This window comes from Ursus americanus, chromosome 8 (genome assembly GCF_024610735.1).
Source record: "Ursus americanus isolate L20-20 chromosome 8, mUrsAme1.1.p, whole genome shotgun sequence".
In the NCBI taxonomy this organism is placed as follows: domain Eukaryota; kingdom Metazoa; phylum Chordata; class Mammalia; order Carnivora; family Ursidae; genus Ursus; species Ursus americanus.
Genome location: NC_142134.1, coordinates 66,496,284 through 66,519,791, shown reverse-complemented (window position 1 = coordinate 66,519,791; position 23,508 = coordinate 66,496,284). Strand labels below are relative to the sequence as shown.

Genomic DNA, 23,508 nt, shown 5'->3' with positions numbered 1-23,508 from the left:
AAAAAGTCTACAGGGGTTATGGGACACAATGGGACAACAAAACAAAACAAAGCAAAATATTCACACTATGGGAATTCCAAAAGGAGAAAAGAAAGAGAAAAGAACAGAAAATATATTTAAAGCAAAAATAGCTGAAAACTCTCCAAACCTGAGAAGAGAAATGGACATCCAGATCCATGAGGCCCAAAAGACCCTAAAAAGGTTGACCCTGAATAGGACTACGCTGAGAAACATTACAATTAAAAAGTCAAAGACAAATAATTTAAGAGCAGTAAGAGAAAAGAGGCAAGTTACATACAAGGGAGACCCCATAAGATTCTTGGTAGATTTCTCAAAAGAAACATTTCAGTCAAGGAGAGAAGAGAATGACATGTTCAAAATACTGACAAAAAATAACTGTCAACCAGGAATTCTACAACCAGAAAACGTGTCCTTCAGAAACAAAGAAGGACCTTCCCAAACCAACAAAAGCTGAGTGAGTTCATTACCACCAGATCTGCCTTACAAGAAATGCTAATGGATGTTCTTGGAGTAGAAGTAAAAGAGCACTAACATCGTAAAAACATAAAAAGGTAATGCAAATCTCACTGGTAATGGTAAATATATAGGCATATTATCTTCTGCAATATGACAACAGTGGTGTATAATTCACTTAAAACTCTAGTTTAAAAGTTAAGAGTGTACTTAAAACAACCGTAATGACAATAATCTGTTACAATTTACATGGTACTTTTTTTACATTTTTTTTATGTAAACTCTATGCCACACACAGGGCTCCAACCCATAATCCAAGATCAAAAGTCACATGCTCTACAGACTGGGCCAGCCAGGCGCCCCCACATGTTTTTTACATTGTATAAATAATAACAGCAGTAACCTAAAACGTGACGAAGAGGAGAAGGAAAAGTGTAAAGTTTACAAACTCTACTAAAATTGTTATCAGTTTAAAATACGTGTTGTAAGTTTTAAGATATTTTATGTAAGCCACATGGCAACGACACAGAAAAATCCTGTACTAATTACACAAAAGAAAACAAGTCAAAACATACTGATACCAAAAGACATCAAAAAACAAAAAAGCAGGATAAGAATCACAGAATGGATCGACAAAACAACCAGAATACTATGAACAAAATTACAAAAGTCCTTAGTAAGGACTATCAATCAATAATTACTTTAAATGTAAGAAAATGATATTCTCCAATTAAAAGACACAGACTGCTTCAAAAGATAAAAACAAACAAACAAAAACCCAATAACTTAAAAAAAAAACACAAAAAACAAGATCTAACAATATTGCTGCTTATAGACTTACTTTAGCCTTAAAAACACACCTAGACTGAGCATGAAAGGATGGAAAAAGACATTTCAAGCAAATGGTAACCAAAACCAAAAAAAAAAAACAAAGAGGGTAGCTATATTTGTATTGGACAAAATGGACTTTAAAAGTGGTAAAAAACAAAAAAACAAAAAACCCAGAGATCACTATACAATGGTAAAGAGGTCAATGTAAAAAGAAGATTAACAACTGTAAATGTTCATCACCCAACACTGGCACATGTAAATACACAAAGCAAAAACAGAACTAAAAGGAGAGACGAACAGTATAACAATAGTAGCTGCCATCTTTGACATCCCACTCTCAATAACAGATAGATTATCCAGAGAATCAAAAGGAAACAGTGGATCTGAACAACACTATGATGAAACGGGCCTAACAGACATACACAGAGCATTCTACCCAACAACAGCAGAATACACATTCTTCTCAAGCACACACAGTACATTTCCTAGAATGGACCATACGTTAGGCCACAAAACAAGTCTTAACAAATTCAAGGAGACCGAGATCATCTTTTCTGCCCACAATGGCATGAAACTAGAAATCAGTAGCAAGAGGGAAACTAGAAAATTCACTCACAAACACATGGAAATTAAACAATACTCTACTCAATAACCAATGGATCAAAGAAGAAATTAAAGGAAATTAAAAAGGGCTCCTGAGGAGCACATGGCTGGCTGGCTCAGTTGGTAGAGCATGTGACTCTTGATCTTTGGGTTGTAAATTCGAGCCCAAACTTAGCGTAGATTACTTAAAAATAAAATCTTAAAAAAAAAAATTTTTAAAAAAAGGTCCTTGACGCAAACAAAAATGGAGATACAACATACCAAAACTTGTGAGATCCAGCAAAAGCAGTTCTAAAAGCAAAGTTCACAACAATAAACACCTATTTTAGAAAAAGGAAGAGGCCAAATAATCTAATTCTATGCCTTTAGGATCTAGAAAGAGAAGAGCAAACTGAGCTCAAAGGTAGCAGAAGACAATATTTGACAAGGGAGCCAAGAATACTCAACGGAGAAAAGACAGTGCAAACCATTCATCTGGTAAGGGGTTAGTATGCAAAATATATAAAGAACTTATATAACTCAATAGCCAAAAAGCAAAACCACAATTAAAAAATGGGCAAAGGACCTGAAGATATGTCTCCAAAGAACATATATGAAAGGCCAACAGGTATGTGAAAAGGTCTTCAACATCACTAGTCATCAGGGAAATACAAATTAAAAGCACAATGAGGCACCACCTCACACTTGGTAGAATGGCTATCACCAAAAAGACGAGAAAATACTGGCAAAAATATGAAGAAAGGGGACCCTTTGTGCACTTGGTAGAAATGTAAATTTGTATAACCCCTATGCAAAACAATATGGAGGACCCTAAAAAAATTAAAAATAGAACTACCACATGATCCCAAAATTCCACTTCTGGAAATATATCCAAAGGAAATGAAGACCCTAACTTGAAACATACCTGCATCCCCATATTTATAGCAGCATTATTTATAATAGCCAAGACATGGACACAACCTAAGTATCCATCGATGGAAGAAAGTTAAGAAATTATGATATACACATGCACGTGCGCACGCGCACACACACACAGGAATACTATTCAGCCATAAAAAAAAAAAAAAAAAAGAGGAAATCCTATCACTTGTTCCAACATGGAGGGACCTTGAAGCCATTATGCTAAGTGAGGTAAATCAGACAAAGACAAATTCTGTCTGATCTCACTTACAGGTGGGCAAAAAGAAACCTCACAGAACAAGAACAAACTTGCGTCTACCAGGGGCAGAGGGTGGGGGGAGGGGAAAGACGAGGAAGGTGGTCAGAAGGAGCAAATTTCCAGACACAACGTAAGTACTGGGGATATAAAGTAGAAATGGCGACCCAGCTAACACGGTTGTGTGAGTATATAAGAAAGTTGTTAGAGTAAATCCTAACAGTCCCCATCACACAAAGAAATTTGTTTTCCTTTCTCTTCCCTTTTCATTTCTTTTCTTTTTATTGGATCTATATGGAAAGATGGATGTTAGCCTGACTTACTGCGGTGATCATCTCACGATATTTGTAAACCAAACTATCATGCTATACACCTTAAACTTACACAGTGTTGAATGTCAAGTATTCCTCAAAAAAACTGGGAGAGAGAGAGAGAGAGAGAGCACGCATGCGTGCACAAGAGAAGATGAACACATGGCTGTGTGGAGAAGAGAAATTCCAGAATGCCCGAAAGAAGCAGCTGTAGCCAACCCACAGTGTTGCTCTCTCACAGGCTGGCTCGGCTCTATCACGATACCTCAGTTTATAAGAACTGATTATTGACCTCTATTCCTTCCCACAACAGATGAGTATAATAAATGGAGCATAAATTTCTCCACAACAATTCTGGAAATTAAAAAGCACATTTAATTAAAAGATAGCAAACATGAATAGGCTTTAAAAATAGAGATTCAGCTCTACCACGTGAACGGATGTTGACACGCTGTGTGCTACCAAGGTGAACCAGAGAAATACCTCTTTGGACTTTTCCTCTTTGGTAAATCTTCCAAATTTTTCTATCATTTCAGCCACAAATATAACATCCATCTTGTCAGAAAAATTGGCGGCTTCCACGGTGTAAGCCAGTAACTGTCGGGCTGTGGCCACAGCATTAGTAAGATTGAGAGGCATCTGTATTAAAAAGGCAAAAATGATCAACGAATTTTGACATTGTGTCTTGCATTTCGAAACATGAAAATGAATTCACTCTTTTTTCATTTATCACCAGGACCTTCTTAAAACGCTTTTTCAAACCTGAGGAGACTGGAACCATAATGGTAACTAACCTGAAGGAATTTTTTTTTTAACTTTGAAATATAAGAATACAGAAAACACATCTGGTAAACACGCTGCACCACCTCTCCCTCTCTACTTATCCGAATTCTACACATACTCAATGCCAATCGCTTAGTAAAGCCTTTCCTGAGTATTCCAACTGGGAGGGATCGATAACTCCCCTGGAGCCCCTACGCGGGGGAGGAGGAAGCATTTATCTATCCTGCCATGCACTGCCAGGAATGGTCTACGTTTGCTTATTTACTGACTTAAACACAACTCGGCACTAGCTGTAATAGGTACCAAGGAGCACAGGAAAACGTGTAACACAGAAACCATCTTCCAGCTGCTTATAATCCGGTCAGGTTTAACACCGAGGCATAGGAGCACAGACAAGAAAAGGCGCCTGAGGAATACAGGTGTGACAAGGGATCACTCGTGACAAAGGGATTCTAAAAGGAGCCCAAGAGGCGGCTTCCCAGATGGATTTGAAGGAGGGGTGGGATTTGGTCCAGTGGATACAGATGATAAAGATATTCAAACAAAGGCAGCGACCGGAAAGGAAAATGGACACCACGGAGGGCACTGAATACTGGGGCAGGTAACCTGGCCTGATGCCGAAGACACATCAACTGAATACAAACACCAGATCCTTATGCTTTACTAGTATTTAAAACACACACACACACACACACCTGGTATTTCAACTAAAACACATTAACGTGAGCAAATGAGAAGACTTTGCAGTCACCTGATTAAACATATAGAGCACCCTAGTGACATCGTTCGCGTACTGGCAGCGAGAATAATCATCATCTGCCCAGAAGCCGCCCCGATCACATCTGCGCCAAGCCTTCCTCTCATCCTGTGGGTTTCCGGGGTAGATTCCACTGCCGTGCGAATTCCGAGAGCACTGCAGGTAGGCGGTGATGCCTGCTAACGTTCTAGGCCATCTAGACAGAGGAAGACAAGACGGGATAAGAAAACCTATGTGGCCGCAAATAACAGTGGAGGCACATCGAGGATTAGGACAGGTCATGGATAAGCACAGAGAAAAATCAAGAAACAGATTCCTTTCAGAATAAACAGTTAAGAAAAAAATTCAAAGGTTAGCATGGGCTGAGCTGTTTTAAACTATCAGCCACATTTATTTTAATACCATAGGGTATTTTCTTCAGATGTTCTCAATGTTGCTATAAACACACAGGAAAACGGTCTTACACCAAGTTAAAAAAAAAAAAAAAAAGACAGTTCAACAGCTGGCACAGAAACGGCGTTCCCAGATGTACAGACAAGTCACTGCAGCAGGTGCAGAACTGCTGTCCTTAGCAAGGCCTGCCTGCCATCCTGGCCCTTCAGTGGCACCTAGGAATTCGGGACTCGGGGGGATTCTCCCATGAACAGTTAACTGGTAAGGGCTGTTCACCAAGCCTGGACTGTTGGGACAAGCAGTACAGTTTATGCTGAAACTCGCTTTCTTCCTGGGAGTCTGAAATTTTGGTACACGCTAGACAGAGGGTGCCTACACGACCAGCAGTAAGAACTCTGGATACTGAGTCTCCAATGGGCTTCCCTGGGCAGCAACACCGTATAGAGGTTGCTGCCCTTCCCTGGCTGCAAGAGGAATAGAAGGAAGCCTGCACTTGGATCTCTCCAGAACGCACCTATGTCTTTCTCCTTGTTACCCAGCTACATGTCTTACTCTATCACTATAGTTTATCTTAGCTGTGACTACAATGACATGCTGAGTCCTGTGAGTCTTCCTGGCAAATTTCTGCACTTGGGGGCGCTCTAGCAGACCTCCAACACAGAATCCAACTGAATTTATCTGGGAGAAGGTACCCCCTGTGCAAGTGACTACATAAATCTGTCACTGGAAGTTGGGAGAAATCTTTGTCATTTGAGCTCCATTTCTCCAAAACTGGGAATGAATTCAATATATTTAATAAAAGTTACAGTTGACCTATAACATAGGAACTGATAAATTAGAATAGCAGTCATACCAAAATATAATTCACTACCAAAATCTGCATAAACAGATCAAGCAACACTAAACTAAATCTTATTAATGCAGGGAGAGTTCAACTGCATAATATACTAAGGAGTGTCAAAAGCTAATTCATTAATCAGTCAAATAATCAGATCCTTCTTCTATTTTTAAAAATGTAAAATAGTCAAATTATGAGCAAAAATAGAAAATCTACCATAAATGGAAAACATTGTGATTACTTAATAAAAGATGCAGAATATAAGAAAATTCACAAATGTTATCTATTTTGTTTTAAAGTATACAGTATAAATATTATCTATTAACAGTTCATCTACATAAATAACTTATCCATGGGCAATAATAAATGCTAATTTCCATATACTTGGGTCAGGGAGAATTTTTTTTTTTAAAGGACAAAAGATGGTTTTTTAAAAAAAGCAGTGAAGAACTAAGCTAAGCTAAAGATGTTGCTACTGCTTCATCACCTTGGATTTATTTTTTTTATTTATTTACTTATTCTTTAAAATTTATTTAAATTCAGTTCATTAACATAAAGTATATTATTAGTTTCAGTAGAGTTCAGTGATTCATCAGTCTTATGTAACACCCAATGCTCGTTACATCATGTGCCCTCCTTAATGTCCATCACCCAGGTCTCAATCCCTCCACCCCGCCTCCCCTCCAGCAACCTTCAGTTTGTTTCCTATGATTAAGAGTCTCCTCTGGTTTGTCTCCCTCTCTGATTTCGTCTTGTTTTATTTTTCCCTCCCTTCCCCTATGCCCCTCTGTTTTGTTTCTTAAATTCCACATATGAGTGAAATCATTCACCTTGGATTTAAAAGATTAATACCAGAGGGTTTTCTTAGTCTTTAAAACTTGGGCAGTAGGAGTACCAATCACAGGCAGTACAAACTAGGTATTCAACAAACTTTATGCTGCTTTAAAGAGCAACATATTTCCCTTCATTTACACCAACTATAAAGTCATTATTAAAATCCTGAACATAAAAAAAATTAAATAAGTAATATACTTAAAGATGTTTTTTAAACAACCTTGAAAGTAAGGCGAGTCTAAGGCAAAAGTTGTTACCTCTCACAAAGTCTACATTTTCTACTTAAAAAAACTGTAATATTTCACTCATTCTGCTTATCTCAACGCAAAGAGTCCAACACCAATGGTACCCAAAGTTTCAGGCCATCCAAAAGCTTTCATTTCCCAAAGTCCTTCTTCCTTAGAACCAAATTGGGGAGGATAATGAACATGGCTTTCTCCTAATTATCATGTCTGCTTAACTGCCAAGAATTAAAAGTATCTTAAACCTTCCAAAGCTCATCCATTAAAAAGCCCTTAAAAAAAACAGGACACACCATTAGCCTTTCTGAATTCTGCAATTTTAGTAGAATTTCCAGAATGTTCCCCTAAAGTAGTGTTCCTTAACTTTTACAACAAACCGTTAAACACGAAACACTCTGCCTGCAGAGACTGTTAAATCAACATATCTGAGATAAAGTCCAGGCACCTTTTCTTCTTGATCTTCATACATGACTCTGACATTACTGTTCTGAAGGGCAGTCCTTAGATATATAAGGATATATACGTGAATACATAGGTATTTCTCGAATTCTCTTCTCGAGGATAGTAGACCAATTATGCAAAGCCTTTAAGAATAAAAACGGATGTGGGCAAATCATTTGCCCAGCACTCTCCATGTCACTGACCTGAAGTCCCCTTTATTGTTTACCACTCTCTCGGGAGGACAGTACTGCGCAGAGCTTTCTAATACCACGATATCGACGGTTCTCGTATTGTTCCCGCGTTTAGTCTGGACGTGACAGCCCCAATTTCCAGTTGATCCAGCCTGAATATTAGAAATGGTTAGGGCACTGCATGGAGAAAGATTTGAAAGAGAGAGAAAAAATGGTCAGACAAAAAAGGGAGACAACCCAGACTTGCATCTTTCATTTAGCAAGTACGTCTGAATGCACAGTGTGGGCAAAGCACTTGCTAGATACAAACGAATTTGAAAAATGACCTGTCTGTTTTAGTACTTCAGCAGCAAGTCAAGACAAGCAGGTGAAGAGCTACTTAAAACACTATGGGAAGAGCGATGCCCGAAGTATGAACGAAATGCAGGGGTACATCATGCCTCACGCTTCTGCCAGAAAGAGGACAGGAGGACGCAGCCAGGAGGGGGGACAGCAAATGCAAAGACAGAAACGTCCCAGCACGTCCTTCAGCAAAGCTAATGGAGACGTTTCCAAGTTACATCTACCTTTTCACTGATTCGGAGGGAAATATTCAAGCATGAAGGAAGGCGATTAATATTATGAAGAGAATAGTTAATAAAATATTTAAGGTAAAATATTTCGTGGAGGAACTCATTAAGTCTCCACAAAGATTTAACAAATTACCAATTAATGCTTCCACAAAAGGAGTTTTCCATGTAAAGGTATACTTCAATTTACAAAACAGCTGTATTTCTAAATAGCTGTCACTAAATTCAATTTTCAAGATGAACTCATAATTCTCTAATATAAAGCCTATTAATTAAAGAGCAAATGTCAGAACCTTCAATTAACCTTTCTCCCCACCACATGACCCACCATGCTATGCGTTTATGTAAATAGAAAAAGAAGAGATAATTAGACACAAAGGATATATCATTTTAATTAATTTACAAAGTTATGCCTTGAAGTTAAGACACATTTTTCCAGCCTCTTAAATCATTAATGGCTACACAACATCATATATTCTAATAAAGACTTTGAGGCACTGTTACTTTGAATCAAAGAAAATGTTTATCATCTTTGTTAATTAAGTCAGTGAATAAACCAATATGCTGTAATAAATATAGTCAAGATAAAGTGACACAAAAAGTATTTTACACTAAATTTAAATAACCTGATTCCAAAATAAGCAATCATTCTCAAATCCACAGGTTCCCAAACTTTCCTGGTTCACAGCACCTTCACCGCCCAGAAAACTGTTTCACAGAGCCCCGAACCCAAAAGAAATAGTTCCAATGGTCCAATTACTAATTAAATCCCAGAACTGCGTAGCTATGTCCTACTAACTTCACAGTCATTTGAAAAAATAACGCACATCAATTTGAGACAAATATTTCATTCTTAAATAACCCAGCTTCCTGATGGGTTGTGTTTGTCTGTTGAGCACTCCAAAATTAAACTAATGTCAGATACAGAACAGACAGGGAGACCCTTATTTCACGTTCCACAATGACTTTCACACAGCACTTGCTCTGCACCGTCATAATCCCCAAGAACTCAGCACCCTCAAGTACGGTACCAGCAAAGGAACACAGCGCAATCGAATGACACCTAACTGTCCCAACAAACGTCAAGCATTACCATGCTTCTTCCAAAACTTAAAATACCCCACAGCGGCTCTATACGTGAACTCACAGTGATGTCCCAGGGCACACTGGCACACCCAGTGGGAGCTAAGGTCCTAATATACTTTGCCAACATGTTTTTAAAGATGACCTTTAGCAATACCTTCAATGTCTGAAACCAATGATCAGAATACAATTTTCGGGAATCCTCAAAGCAGGGTGTTCAGAGATTTAAGGAGGAAGAGGCAGCTTCAATATCATCTTTGAGGAAAACTACAAACTCTGATTCTTACTAATGAAGGCTCGATGACATAAGGAAACCAATGCAGAATCAACAACATCTCAGGTTAACCAATTCAATAACCATAGTTCCTTTTTCTGCAACTTCTTTATTATATGGAGGCAAATTCTGGGTAAAGGACTTCAGTCTTCATATGAAAGATTTTCACATGAGTCAAGTGTGTCCCCCCCCCAAAAAAACTATTAGGATGCTAACCTCAGAATTCATTTTTTGTACTGCTATAAAGAATTTAAAGTATGACTTATAGAAATAAATTTATAAAGCCAATCTAATTACTTTACAGTTGCAAAATTTAAGAGTTCTAAATTAGAGAGAGAGAGAGAGAGAGAGAGCATGAGCACAAGCAGGTGGCGGGGAGGGCAAGAGACAGAGAGAAAGGGAGAGAAAGAATCTTAAGCAGGCTCCACACCCAGCATGGAGTCTGATGTGGGGCTCAATCTCAGAACCCTGAGATAATGACCTGAGCCTAAATCAAGAGTTGGACAACTTAACTGACTGAGCCACCCAGGTGCTCCAGGGTTCTCTATATTTTTAAAGCTTTACTGTTGTATCATATGTCAATTATTATCTGTTCATATAATAAACTGCTTAAAGCACACATCTTAAGGAGTTTTAACACATGTATACACTTATGAAATGATCACCACAATACAAGTAAGGTAACAACTAAGAGTTTTCTCACTGGGACCTAATAAACTGTTTCTAACAATCTTATCCCCTAATAAAGGAATAACAGCAGACCAGCTTCCATGAAACTACTCTCCCTATAGTTCAGTACTATTTATAAAAGCTCTGGACAAACTACAAAATGACAACTATCTGAACACATGGCCAGTGATCCAAGAACAAGCAGAAACCACAGAAAGGATCAGCACTGGGAGTAAGACCAGGAAATGGTTTTCAGCGGCTTTTGCGCAAAGATAGGCCCTACTCAAACAGAAGTTCACAGTCTTACTTGTTGAAAGATCAGAGCACAGAGGTAGAAAGGAACCCGCCTGAAAACCCAAACTTCTACATGTAAAATCGACGCGGATCTCTAACTGGCCCTGGTCCCCACAGGGAAGACACCAAGCAGATTTCAGCTGCTGCCTTCACAGAAAAGACCGAACTAGGAGTTTGAGTTTAGCCAAACTAACTGCTTGAGGGAACAAAAACCAGCTAACTTCAAGCAAATGGAAGAGAATCCAGAGTCAGGGATTTGCAAAAAGTGGTTTTCTTTAAAGGCCACACAGTAATTATTTGAGGTTTTTCTGGCCAAGAAGCAACATCGAAGATATTATATCGGTACTTACATAACCATTTGAAATGTAACCATTTACAAATGTAAAAAATATTCTTATCCCCTAGGCCCATCAGGCCAAATGTGGCCCATAGGCTGTATTTGGCCAGCTTCTCCATAGTGAATCATTCATACTGTCCAGGATAGAATCCAACATTACTAGACACATAAACAATATTTTTTTAAATTGGAAAATATAAAATATATACAAAAGCAAAGTAGTCAGTGGTGATGATCCCAAGATGACCCAGATGATGCAAATAGCAGGCAAGGATTTAAAAGCATCTACTATAAATATGTTAGAAGACACGAAGGAAAATATGCTTCTAATAAATAAGACAGGGAATCTCAGGAGAGAAACAGAAATTATAAAATAGAATATTCTACCCCCAAAATTCCCAGACATGATTCTCAACTCAGAGGGCCTTTATTTTCTAGATAGATATAAACATAGATTTTTTTTTTTAATGGCAATTCTGTGAATCTGCAATGATATTACCCTAAGACGCACTGGCAGAGTGAGGAAACTACAGAATATTATTAAATATTAATATTAAATATTCAAGGTGAGTTCTGTCTTTAAGAAATTGGTAGGAAGGAAAAAAGACAGAGACACAGAAACAGAGAGAAGAACAAGGAAATTCAATGCCTACAGATTAAGATTTTACCAAAACAAAATATAAAGTGATGGTAATACATATATTTTTACTTTGTTTTTTACACTTTATAAAGTTCATTTGAATTAATGATTTTGGTGATCATACCAGGCATGGGGTTAACAAGACAGGTGTTATATTCTTTTACACTAGTGGAGTAGAGAAAGGAAGTATCTTAAAATGTAGCATTAACCAAGAGAGTGAAAATTAGGTGAGTGCTAAAAGTGAAAATCTGAGTTTAGCAGCAGTAAATGGTAGGAAATTAAGTTTGGCATTAAAAGTTTACATTTTTCCTCCTAAAACTTTAAACAAAATGTTTAACAGTGTTTCCCTTAATCCCATGCTTTTTTTCATCACAAATGGATGGAACAGGTAGCTATTCAACTTCTGGAGATGAGTAACAATCAGGAAAAGGAAAACCAAAGGTTTGCATTTTTAAATGCAGGAAGATAAAATATTAATTTAAATTCTAACAAAACAGGACAATGCTGAAATACATAAAATCCACAGAGACAATTCCTCATCTAAAAAAGTTTACCTTGCAATCAACGAGCAGTTGTGAATCATGTTCTTTTCAACAAAGATACCTTGTGATTCATCAGTTTCAACTATCCGTCCATCCTGATACCACAACACCTGCATGTCCTGATCAATATAGGAAGCCATGCACTGGAAGGGAAGGCTGTCTCCTTCAAACACAACTTGACGATGAGACGGAGTCATGTAGAAAGATGGTAATTCCAGGGGCGGATCTACAGACCATAAAACAAGGACTCAGTAAACAAATACAATACGATATCCACATTCTCGAAGTCAAAGGTATAGAGGGGTAGCCTGGGTGGCTCAGTCGGTTAAGCATCTGCCTTCGGCTCAGGTCATGATCCCAGGGTCCTGGGATCGAGCCCCATGGCAGGCTCCCTGCTCAGCGGGAAGTCTGCTTCTTTCTCTCTCCCTCTGCCCCTCCCCCCTGCTCTCTCTCTCTTTCTCTAATAAATAAAATCTTTAAAAAAAATTATAGAAATTCTAATTAAATTTTTTTTTAAATGGAGAAACAAATTTTCCTCAGTAACCAGCATTTTAATGCTAGCACCAACAAGGCTCCTACTGAGATAAATGGGTCCTAGATGAAAACAAAATTAGTAAAATTGAAATGAAACCATTTCATAATCAGTTCTGACATTTAAAGTTGTTCCTTTTTGGTCGTATCTAAGCAATTACTAAAAAAACAACACATTGTAAAATGATACTTAAACCTGGAGAATGGAACTGTGATAAGTAAATACTGACATATATATATAATTTTAGAATACATTCAGGAGACAGTATTACCTTTGATTAAATCACTGGTTTCTGCTTATATAAGTAATGCATAGTCACTGAGAAAATTTAGAACATTTAAAGAAAAGGGAAAGAAAAATCTTTTAAGATCCCATATGTTATCATCATCACTGTTAAAAAGCTGATATGCTTCCTTCCAGTCATACAAATAAAAGGGAGGAATCCTAAATATATGTGCAAAAATACAGACAAACACCATGGGCGCATTCAAGGCCTTTAGAATATTTAGCCCATGGTCCACTGCTTTTAGCAGCAGTCTGTTCTAAAGAATAACAGCACACATGCAAACATGCACACAAAGAAATCAATCCTTGCAATTATTTATGGAGAAATTATTAATAACCTAAAGAGATATAATAACAACATCTGTATCATGGATTGGTACGCATCTATTTGGTATGAGGAGGAAATGGGCTTATGTTATCCCAGGTTTTAAAAAGTTACAAAATATCATTAGAGTTATAATGACACTTTGGTAAAAGTACAGGAAAAAGATGAAGAAAATATACTAGTTATCTTGGACAACAGCTACCTTTGAGTGATAAGAATGAAACATGGGCTTTGTTCGGTTTACTTCTTTTAGTTTCTTTTCTCTTCCAGCTTTACTGAGGTATAACGGACAAATAAAATTATAAGATATTTGTTTCTTTTATTCTCCCCTCCCCCATTCAAAATCGTAAGATATTTTAAGTGTACATCGTGATGATTCGATACACGCATATGTTGTTTCTTTTCACAAATCTTAATTTTCATCCAATAGCATACTTTACTTGTGAAACTATAACAATAATAATAATAAAGAGAAAATGTAAAAAAGTACAGAACTGCTTATTTCCAGATACAAAGACTAAACTGGACTCTCCCTTGATCATTTTAAGGACTGTTTTTGGTTTATGTGGTTTGTTTTTCTTTTTCATTTAATAAATGTATTTTATTTCCCTCAAGTCTTCAGATACTACTCAAAATCATGATTTTCAATAGCTGCATATTACAAACGGATGGGTCAGAAGTCATTCAACCAATCCCCTATTTTTGAGAATCGAAGATATGCTTATACTTAAATACTAACATACAATGCTGACCATCTCCTAGGATTTAAACCCTCATGTAGAATTACCGGATCAAACTGCATCAAATTTTTAAGAACACTGATACACTCTGCCAAACTCTGTTTCAAAAAGCCTCTATTAATTTACACTCCCACCAACAAATAATGATTGCATCCTCAGTTTTGGGGTTTTTTTTTTTACTATCAACAAATTCCTGGTTTGCCAACTGATGGAAAATCTGAAGATCCACGCTATTCTCTGAAAATGTTTTTCATAAAGAAAGCTGTTCGGAACCCAAGAACCTTAAACACCAATTCAAAAAACGATTTTTTATCCAGCTGACTTAACTGTTCGCATAAACTAAATATGTATTATCAGATCCGTGAAGATTAATGGTTGTAATCAATTCCAGCCCGGTATAAAGAGAATTTTACAGATCGTCAAGAAAAAGAGAGTAGCAAGTAAAATATGGCGAACACTTCCCCTGCGTTTCCTTCTCCCTTACCGCATGTCAGCAACTCCTGCTTCACCCCCGTGACTGGCTGGGCCTGAAGAGACTTGGGGTAAACACACCGCGTGTCGCGGACGGTGATGTTTCTCTCCTTCACCCAGCGATGCATCCACAGTATGTTACAATCACACAGAAGATATTCAGTCTGAAATTCTCTGTAGCATACAAAATACAAACTAGTGAGTATGGTGAATAAAATTAAATTGCGTGTTTGCTTTACATTGGCTTCTGCTTTGGGTGACAAGCACACCTTGGCTCACTGTCAGCGGCCTTTGGCACACAACACCAACTGGTTCTCTTCTCCTTTCCAGTGAGAAGACAGGCGGAAGGGCCGACCCCAGCATGCCTCCCTGCTAATTCAGGGACTAACTGCTTTAGATCAGAGCTGGTAGGCGAACGCAAATCTCCAGGTCATCCCTCGTCTATGCAACAAGCTCCTGAATCCCAGGGTCTGGAATACCAAATCTCCCATCTTTTGTGCCTATGGAATTTCTACCCGTTCATTCATTAAGCATGGTGGCACCAATGCTGGCCCCTGACAATTCCCCAAGTGTTCCAACATCATTGCCACGTTCTTGCCTTAAATGCCTATAAACTGTTAATTTCGGCAACATAAAGGAATATGTGACCGTTCACCGTGGCTCTATCCTATCTGACTAGAGTCTACGTTTATCAAGAGTGGAGACTCTGACACTTCTCCGTGTCACCACGGAGACACCATGTGATACCAAGATACTTACACACTTAAGGGGCACAGATTCAACCAACCGAAAACAGAAGAATACTTCATACTTGATATGAAAGAAAATACAGAATTATTTTTATATGAGGCAAGAAGTTTTACAATTTGGCGCCTGGGTATAAGAAACAGAGGATAATAGATATAGCTTGGATAAAAGCACAATAATTTGTCGAATACTTGGTTTTACAAAGTGCTATTTATGTGCTGCAGGGTATGCTAAGTCCAGCTAATAACAATAAATACAGATACTGTCCCCTGTCAACCCGGAGGACATTCTATAATAGTGGAACAAAACATATACGACCAATACAGAATGTAACATGCTCTATACAAATAAATCAAAGTGCAAAGAGCGAACATAACGTGTGCTCCTAACAGAGATAGTGCTTCACCTTATTAGTTCTGGCAAAAAAAAAAAAAAAAAAAGGGCAGGGGGTGGGAGTTGGGATGAGACAAACAAAGAGAAAGTAAATAAAAAAAAAAAAAAATAGGATGACTGGACTGATTTCTAACTCCTAAGCACCACCTTCTGGTCAGTTTCCAGCACTATCGGGTAAAAAACACTGGCCATTTTACCCAGTTTTTGGATGAAAATACTTCCTATATTCCTGCTACCCAGGGTCTCAAAAGCCAGATTATTCTTTGTAGTCTTTTTTATCTTCTTAACGTCACAAAAATGGCTGACTTGAGCCCACTAAATACGCCAAAAAGAGATGTTTTCACTAAAAAACAGTAATGGCAACAAAAAGACCAGAGTTTAATCCAACACGGCTCCAGAAGCGTGTACATGGGTCCGCCATAATGCTAGGAGCCAGATGAATGCCTAAGTATTCGCTACATCTCACTGAAAACTATAAATGGTAGGTCTAGAAAATCAAGGAGAGCACAGAAAGGGTGGGGAGTGGGAGGGATGGTAGGAAAGAAGTCCGCAAACACCGAACAGCATCTGCTAGAGAAGACATTTTTTCCTTGGAAAAACAGTCAATCCCACAAATTATACACAATAAAAATTTAAAAAGCATTATACTTAATTGTTTTTCCAATACAAATTAGTATAACTTATAGTTTGAATATATTATGGTTTAGCTGGAAATACCATTACTGTCAAAAGGACCTCCCGTACAATCTTAATTAACAAAACTGTTCAGGGAGGAAAAAAAAAAAAATCCGCCAATTCTAAAGCTACAGAGAACTGTGCCAATATGATCTTGCATTGATTTCATAAAGCAAGCATTATACAAACATTCCTTGCAACGTCAGTAATAAGTTGTGAATTCAGTTTGGGGAAAGGGTTTTTAATCCCCAAAACATAAAATATTCTTAACTATAGATTCTTCATAGGGAGGAATATTTTATACTTTGAGGATTCAACTGGTCAAACAGTAAAATATTTTCTAACTTGAAAGTCAAGTGAAAGAGAATGAAGTGCCAACTTATTTACTCTAAAGATAGAGAGCTATGGTATTCTAAGGAGAAAATGGTCGTCCCAGTCTGAAACACATTATTTGGGTTTACAGTATGTTTTTCAATGAGAATGCATGCTCTCGAGTGAGGGTCTAGCTTTTGTAAAATCATCAGATTTTCCCCATGAAGTCTCTTAAACAATTTAATAACTATTTTTAATTTTTAAAAACCAAGATATATTTATCAAAACAAGAAAAAAAAATTTCTTACTTACAAAGACCGTAATGAGCCAAGATAATCAAAAGTTCCTTGAGATAATGAAGAAAACAAATTCCCTGAAAGGTTTCTAGAAAAAAAAAAAAGGAAATAATTTCATTTTTAAAATACACATAATTATATATCAATTTATACAATTTCCTAATGTGTCCTATAATCACTGAATAAGGTTATAAAGAATTTATGAAAGTTGTTTTAAATCTTATAAAAAGGTAACAACTAGTAAATATTTTATCCAAGGATGAAGAAATTTGTTTTCAACCTACATAAAGTAATAAAATTATTTTTAAGTTATTACTATCAGATAAGGATTTTCTACCAAATACCAGGTGAACCGGAAAGCCACCTCACCGAGCCAGAACTTCAGTGACGCTCTCATTATAAGTGAATTACTCTTCGTGTGTTAACTTGGCATCATTTAAGAAAACAGAAATTTAAAAACAAGAAAAGGACAGGGATGACCAGAATTGATCAGCAGAAACAACCCACAGGAACTGAGCAAAATGTCAACAGAGTGCTATGAGTCCAGGGTTTAGAGGGATGTAATTCAGTGTTGGTCTTGGGCAAATACTTAACCTATCTCATTTCCCGTTGTATCAGATGACTTTAATAAAAATCTAAACCCTTGCAGAGTTTTATATGAATTAAACCCAGAACACCCTATGCTACAATTTGAGGTGGTTTGTTATACCCATAATGATCCCACACTTGACCGACCCTAAGCTCCAAGAGCAGAGGGACTTGTGGGTCTTATTTACCAGGGTACCCCTGGCAGCTAGTAACAAGCTGGGGTACACAGTAAGTGCTCAATAGTTGCGGCTGACTATTCAGGATATAGGCTCCACCTTCAGGAAGGTTCTAATACTACAACAGGAATGAGGACTCTGGGAAGATGGCAGGATGGTCTAACCACCACAAGCTCTGTTCTGTGCCTGGTGTGGTACCAAGAATAGATACACCTTAAACCCAGAATTCTCAAGGAAGATGTCCTGAGACCTAGGAAGAGGTCTGCCTCTCCTCTGGAGTCTGGGCTGAATCCCTCCCGTGTAGGAGAAAGTGACAGTCGACAGATGGATTCTGCAGCAGTTTCTCCTGGATGGGAAGACTCAGAATTACACATACGCCAATCCTTCACAAATTAATATACAATGAAATTCAGGAAAAACATCCCTGGATTGGCTTTTAAATGCAGCGTACAATTTTTGGTAGAAAAAGTCTGGATAAAAGGATTCTGATCTTCACAGGAAAACTGCCTGGGAACTTAGGCAAACAAAAAAAGGATATCTGTCAATTGAAAGAACAATGAAGGAGATGCCCTTCTCTTTTTTGTCCTATCAGAGGGGATACTGAATGTAGATTTTGAAAGGGTTATTGCTGATGGAAGTGTAAATCGCTGTTACATTTTTTAAAAGTAATCAAGATGCAATTAGAACAAACAGTACTTTCATGAAGCTATCCTATGTGGAATTACATGATTACTCAGATTTGCTTAAAATAATGTAGGCAGGAAGACAGAGATGGAGATAAGGACTAACGCAGGCTGCCTATGAAGTTGCTAAGTGTCGAAACTGGGGGAAGGGTACATGGAGATGCCTTACACAATTGTCTCTATGATGTTTTTCTTTTACAAGTTTGCAAGATTCCGTAATAGTTAAGCTGGAAATAAAACTCTGTCATACAAACACAGGATTTAAGTATACTCAAAATAATGGCATCTTCCAGGGATCATTAGATTCTAATTATTAGGTAATTTCATTCTAATCATTAGATAGTATTAGCTTTTTCCTCTTAAAAATCACAGAGAAAGGAATCACATTGCAGTGAGACATGCCATCCTCTCAGTAAAATCCCAACACAAACCAATTTTTCCCTCAGTGTTGGAACAGGCTGGCTAAACATCAGAGTAACCGGCTTTGGTTTGGGGACCATAAAAATTTAGACACATTTTAAAACACTAGAATCACACTCCAGCTCTGAGATACTTACACAGAAAAGTAAAGGGGAACCGAGAATGACAACCAGCAAAGTCATTGCTCCCATGTCCTATCAGCTCCCTGAAGAGAATAGCATCTCCACTCCCACCCCTTTACGCTGTGGTTCTTAATGTCTTCATTTTTCTTTATTTGCTTAGTTTTTGCTTAACAGATACATGTGAATCCCTGTAAGTTAAATATGTATGATGCATCACCTTCGTATATACAAGGGATGTTTACCAGGGCCAATTTGTTAAAGGAGGGGAAAATGCAATCAAATGGAATCTCCTTCAACAGAAGAGTAACTGACTGAATTATAATCAGTTCTATACTTGGGATATTCTGTAATTATTAACAAACACGAACTGTATCAACATGTACCCTCTTGAAAAGATATTAATGACATGCCGGTAACTTTTTTAAGTAAATTGCTGAGTACAGCACATACTTAAAGCCCAGTATGGGGGCGCCTGGGTGGCTCACTCGTTAAGTGTCTGCCTTTGGCTCAGGGCGTGATCCCAGAGTCCTGGGATCGAGCCCCATATCAGGCTCCTACGCTGGGAGCCTGATTCTTCCTCTCCCACTCCCTCTGCTTGTGTTCCCTCTCTTGCTGGCTCTCTCTCTCTCTCTGTCAAATAAATAAATAAATAAATCTTTTTTAAAATAAATAAATAAATAAATAAATAAATAAAATAAAGCCCGGTATGTATGCCTGTACTTTTGTGGGGACAACAGAAAATCTGAAAATAGTACACCAGATAGTGAGTAATGCTACCTCACAGTGATTCGTATGAAGTGATAGAAGGGAGGTTTAACTTTCCTTCAAATCTCTATGTGGTTTTAATACTTAATGACATCAGTAAGTGTTCGATTGCATAAAGGAAGTTCTTATAAATATCACTCACTGATTATTTCTTTTTTTTTTAACTTTATTTATTCAAGAGAGCGCACAAGCAGGGGGAGGGGCAAAGGGAGAGGGAGAAGCGGGTTCCCCACTGAGCAGGGAGCCAGACCTGGGGGGGGGGGGGGCTCGATCCCAGGACCCCAGGATCATGACCTTAGTTGAAGGCAGACACTTAACCAACTGAGCCACCCAGGCATCCTCACTCACCAATTTTTTCTGATAGAAAAATATTAAAGGTATAATTCTTAGGAAAAAAAATACAAGATTTAAACTGATAAAATTCATAAAAAAGGGGGAAAAAAAAGAAAGATTTTGATCTGTTGAGCTCCTGACAACTCCTCTGGAAATTAACACCCTAAGTGAAGGACATAGACTTCACAGAAGTTCATTTCCGGCTCCCCATCTTTGGTTTGCCAGTTATTTCCACTGTGGAGAGGGATGGGGCAGGAACCTATGGGAGTATGTCTTCAGTTCTCTGAGACAGTTCTCCCCAGAAATTCTCCATCAAAAAGGCAGAGATCCATATACAGCATTAATCAGTTAGACTCCCCACACCCATCTCCACTGAAGCTCAGACATATTTAAGGTTATTTTTAAATTCTTTTTTTTTTTTTTTTTTGAGATTTTATTTATTTGACAGAGAGACACTAAGAGAGAGAAAGAATGCAAGCACAAGCTGGGGGAGAAGGGGAGGGAGAAGCTGGGCTGGAGCCCAGGACCCTGGGATCATGACCTGAGCTGAAGGCAGACACTCAACCGACTGAGCCTCCCAGCTGCCCAGTTGTTTTTGAATTCTTAACCTACAACTCCAAAGCCATGATTTGCTTCAAAACGATGAGAAGTATGGGTGAGAAGGCTAGTGTCTGTCTGCCAAGGTCTCACCCAGACCGTGGGGGGCCTCCACTCCAGCCTCCTTGGCTAAGAGGCCCCACCAGTCCCAGATCCCAGGTTCCAAGGCAACCCAGAAAATCCAGCTAAAGAAGCAGTAAAGGAAATATCTATAAAGAGTGATCCACTCTGGATTCCTTTCTTCTATACACCTGCTCTTCTGGGTGGGAGTCAGACTTTATGTAAGAAATGCACTACATCCCCAACTGCTAATCAAATTCCCTTTTCCACGTGTTCAACTGAGAAGATGCTTTTCTTCCGGGTGGGAAACACAGATTGTTAACGCCCTTCACAACCAGCAAGCATACAGGCTGGCGCAGAAAGCCTAGAAATCTGCAGGTTGCTGCTGTCCATACAGCACACTTGTCCAAAGTTTCTTGGCCCGTGACTCTAGACCTGTGTCAACCCAAATTATTATAAGCATCTCCAGTGCAATGCATTCCTGACGTTGAAAAGCTACCTCAATTGGCAATTTTTCTTAGAACAGTCTTTAAAGGATATAAAGCCAGGTTTATTCCTGTATATGCCACAGACTGTTGCATTTGAAAGAGCCACAGTGACCTATTACATGGGCTACAAAATCACTCAACCAAACCTCAAGGTAACAAACTTGGCTGTGGTATTCTTCTGTTCTAATGATTCACCTGGATAAATGTCCTGTAAATTCTCACAACAGGTATCACAGAATTAATAAAAATGTAAGAGACGGACCCAAGCTTTAAGACTTCCAAAACCTTCGGCTTTTGAGGCAGGAGGCAAAAAAAAAAAGTGAGGAAATAGTAAGTAAAATGTAAAGACTGTCCCTCTAGCTCTTTTGCCTAAAGAACATTTGCTGATGGGTCAAGAATCCCTGGGCCAAAGTTACAAATTCATCTGGAACTGAAGTTGAAACAATAAACTCCAGACTCTTTTTCATTGCTTGAGTCACAGCTATCCAAAAATATAATAGATTTTTCCTTCATAAATGCCTCATTTTGCCAATTCTTATGCAGTCCTCAAAACCAAAAATACAAGACTCTCAGGAAGAGATAATAGAAGCACCGAAATAAAATTGCTGCAATCCAGCCACAAAAAAAGAAAAATGCAATTGGTTTAATTAATTTCAAGTTATGAGCAAAGCTGTACACCAAATCAATCTTATACTTAAACACTTAAGTTTGGCCATATATCTCTCCTCCCAAATTAAAGAGCTCACTGAAAAATACTGCAAGCTTGCTAAGGGGCAGGAGTACCCAGTAGTATCCTAACGAGTGATCTGAAGTCCCCTCACTTTACTGCAGAAATGAAATGACCCCACTATTAAAGCCCCTGAGAGCTTTCGCAAAGTTAACATGAATGAAGTTGCAGGAACATTCTGAAAAGCCACAGAAAGAATGAGGCACAGACAAGCCTTAAAGCTAGACCTTTGACCCTCAATCCCAAATTTCATCCTGCACCCTATTCCCAGACAACTATTCTGTAAAACAGGATTTTATGCCACTTTCCCAACGTAAATGTCCTTCAGTGGCTTCCTATGGTTAAATCAGTTCTAAGCCCCTGTCTGCCTTTCATATGTTCCCATATAAAGTTCTACTAAAGATAATCAACCTTCCTTCTAAGTTACTCCCAAACAGAGCCTTCTCATTTTAAAAAGAAAATAAAAATGTATTTGATGGCTTATACAAAGTTCTTCTGCATTTATATTATATATAAATTATAAGAGATACAGATCATTCAAATTTTAATTAATCCTTATAACTTTGAAGTATGATAAACCGACTTTAACAGATGAAAAAAACAGAGAAGCTCAGAAAAGTGAATTCACCCCAAATCACAAAGTCAGAGAGAGGCATGATTCCAATGGTGGTTTTGCTCTTCACACCAACAGCTCTCCCCCTGACACTGGCTTTGCTCTCACCTTCCACCTTCACGCATCATCAGCTCTGCTTCTTTTCCTTTCTAACTAATCAAAGCTTTGCAATCTCTGGACCATCCGCTCAGGTTTCACCCCTTCCAGGAAATGTATCCAGACCAGCAAAGCTTCTGACCATCTCTCTCAACATGAACATATTCTCTGAGGCATATATCCCATTGAGGGGCTCTGTGTGTATATGCGTGTGTGCCCATGATACATAATATTATGTTCTGATGACACTGTATCCCCAGGACTGAATTTCCAGCTCCTTATCTCTTTCTCCTTCTATAATCCTGACAGCTGCTACTTTACTATCAGACATGTCATAGGTGTCTATAAATATTTGGGTACCAGTTCACATGCTTTCTTATACTTTAATAGAGAAGACGTACTTACAGCCTAACCAGATTGGTGAGCCCTCGAAATATGTCTGCGTTCAGACATCCTATTCGATTATTTGTCAGATCCCTAAAGAGAAAGGGGAAAAAGTGTCTTCGATTAGTTCTCTTGGTTAATGAAGGTTTCATACGTTCAATATTCAAGAACAGCACCCAGGTATCATGAAAGACCTTTCTTCTCAGCATCCCTGAGAAGTTTACCTACTTCAAGTGAGTTAAGGGGAGCACAGAGAGAAAAAAATAATCCTTGCTTTCACCTACTTAGCGCATACAGACTAAACGCTGTCTAATTATAGTGCCCTTTATATTTCAAGCATTTGCTCCTGTAAAATGACTCACGATAGAACTGGAGTGGTAAAAATGAGACTAAATCTATCTTACTGTCTGTGAGAGAA

General features: G+C 38.2%; 1 protein-coding gene across 1 annotated transcript in view; it reads right to left on the bottom strand.

Moving 5' to 3' along the window:
* The window catches only part of ADGRA3 (adhesion G protein-coupled receptor A3), a 124,170-nt gene that overhangs the window by 46,919 nt on the left and 53,743 nt on the right, over positions 1-23,508 (bottom strand). Inside the window, exons 4-10 of the mRNA XM_045771479.2 lie at positions 23,112-23,183; positions 17,055-17,126; positions 14,629-14,789; positions 12,275-12,488; positions 7,867-8,031; positions 4,910-5,111; positions 3,859-4,014 (exon numbers count right to left, since the gene is read on the bottom strand). Of these exons, the coding sequence (XP_045627435.2) occupies positions 3,859-4,014; positions 4,910-5,111; positions 7,867-8,031; positions 12,275-12,488; positions 14,629-14,789; positions 17,055-17,126; positions 23,112-23,183 (1,042 nt within the window). The remainder of the gene's footprint in view (positions 1-3,858; positions 4,015-4,909; positions 5,112-7,866; positions 8,032-12,274; positions 12,489-14,628; positions 14,790-17,054; positions 17,127-23,111; positions 23,184-23,508) is intronic.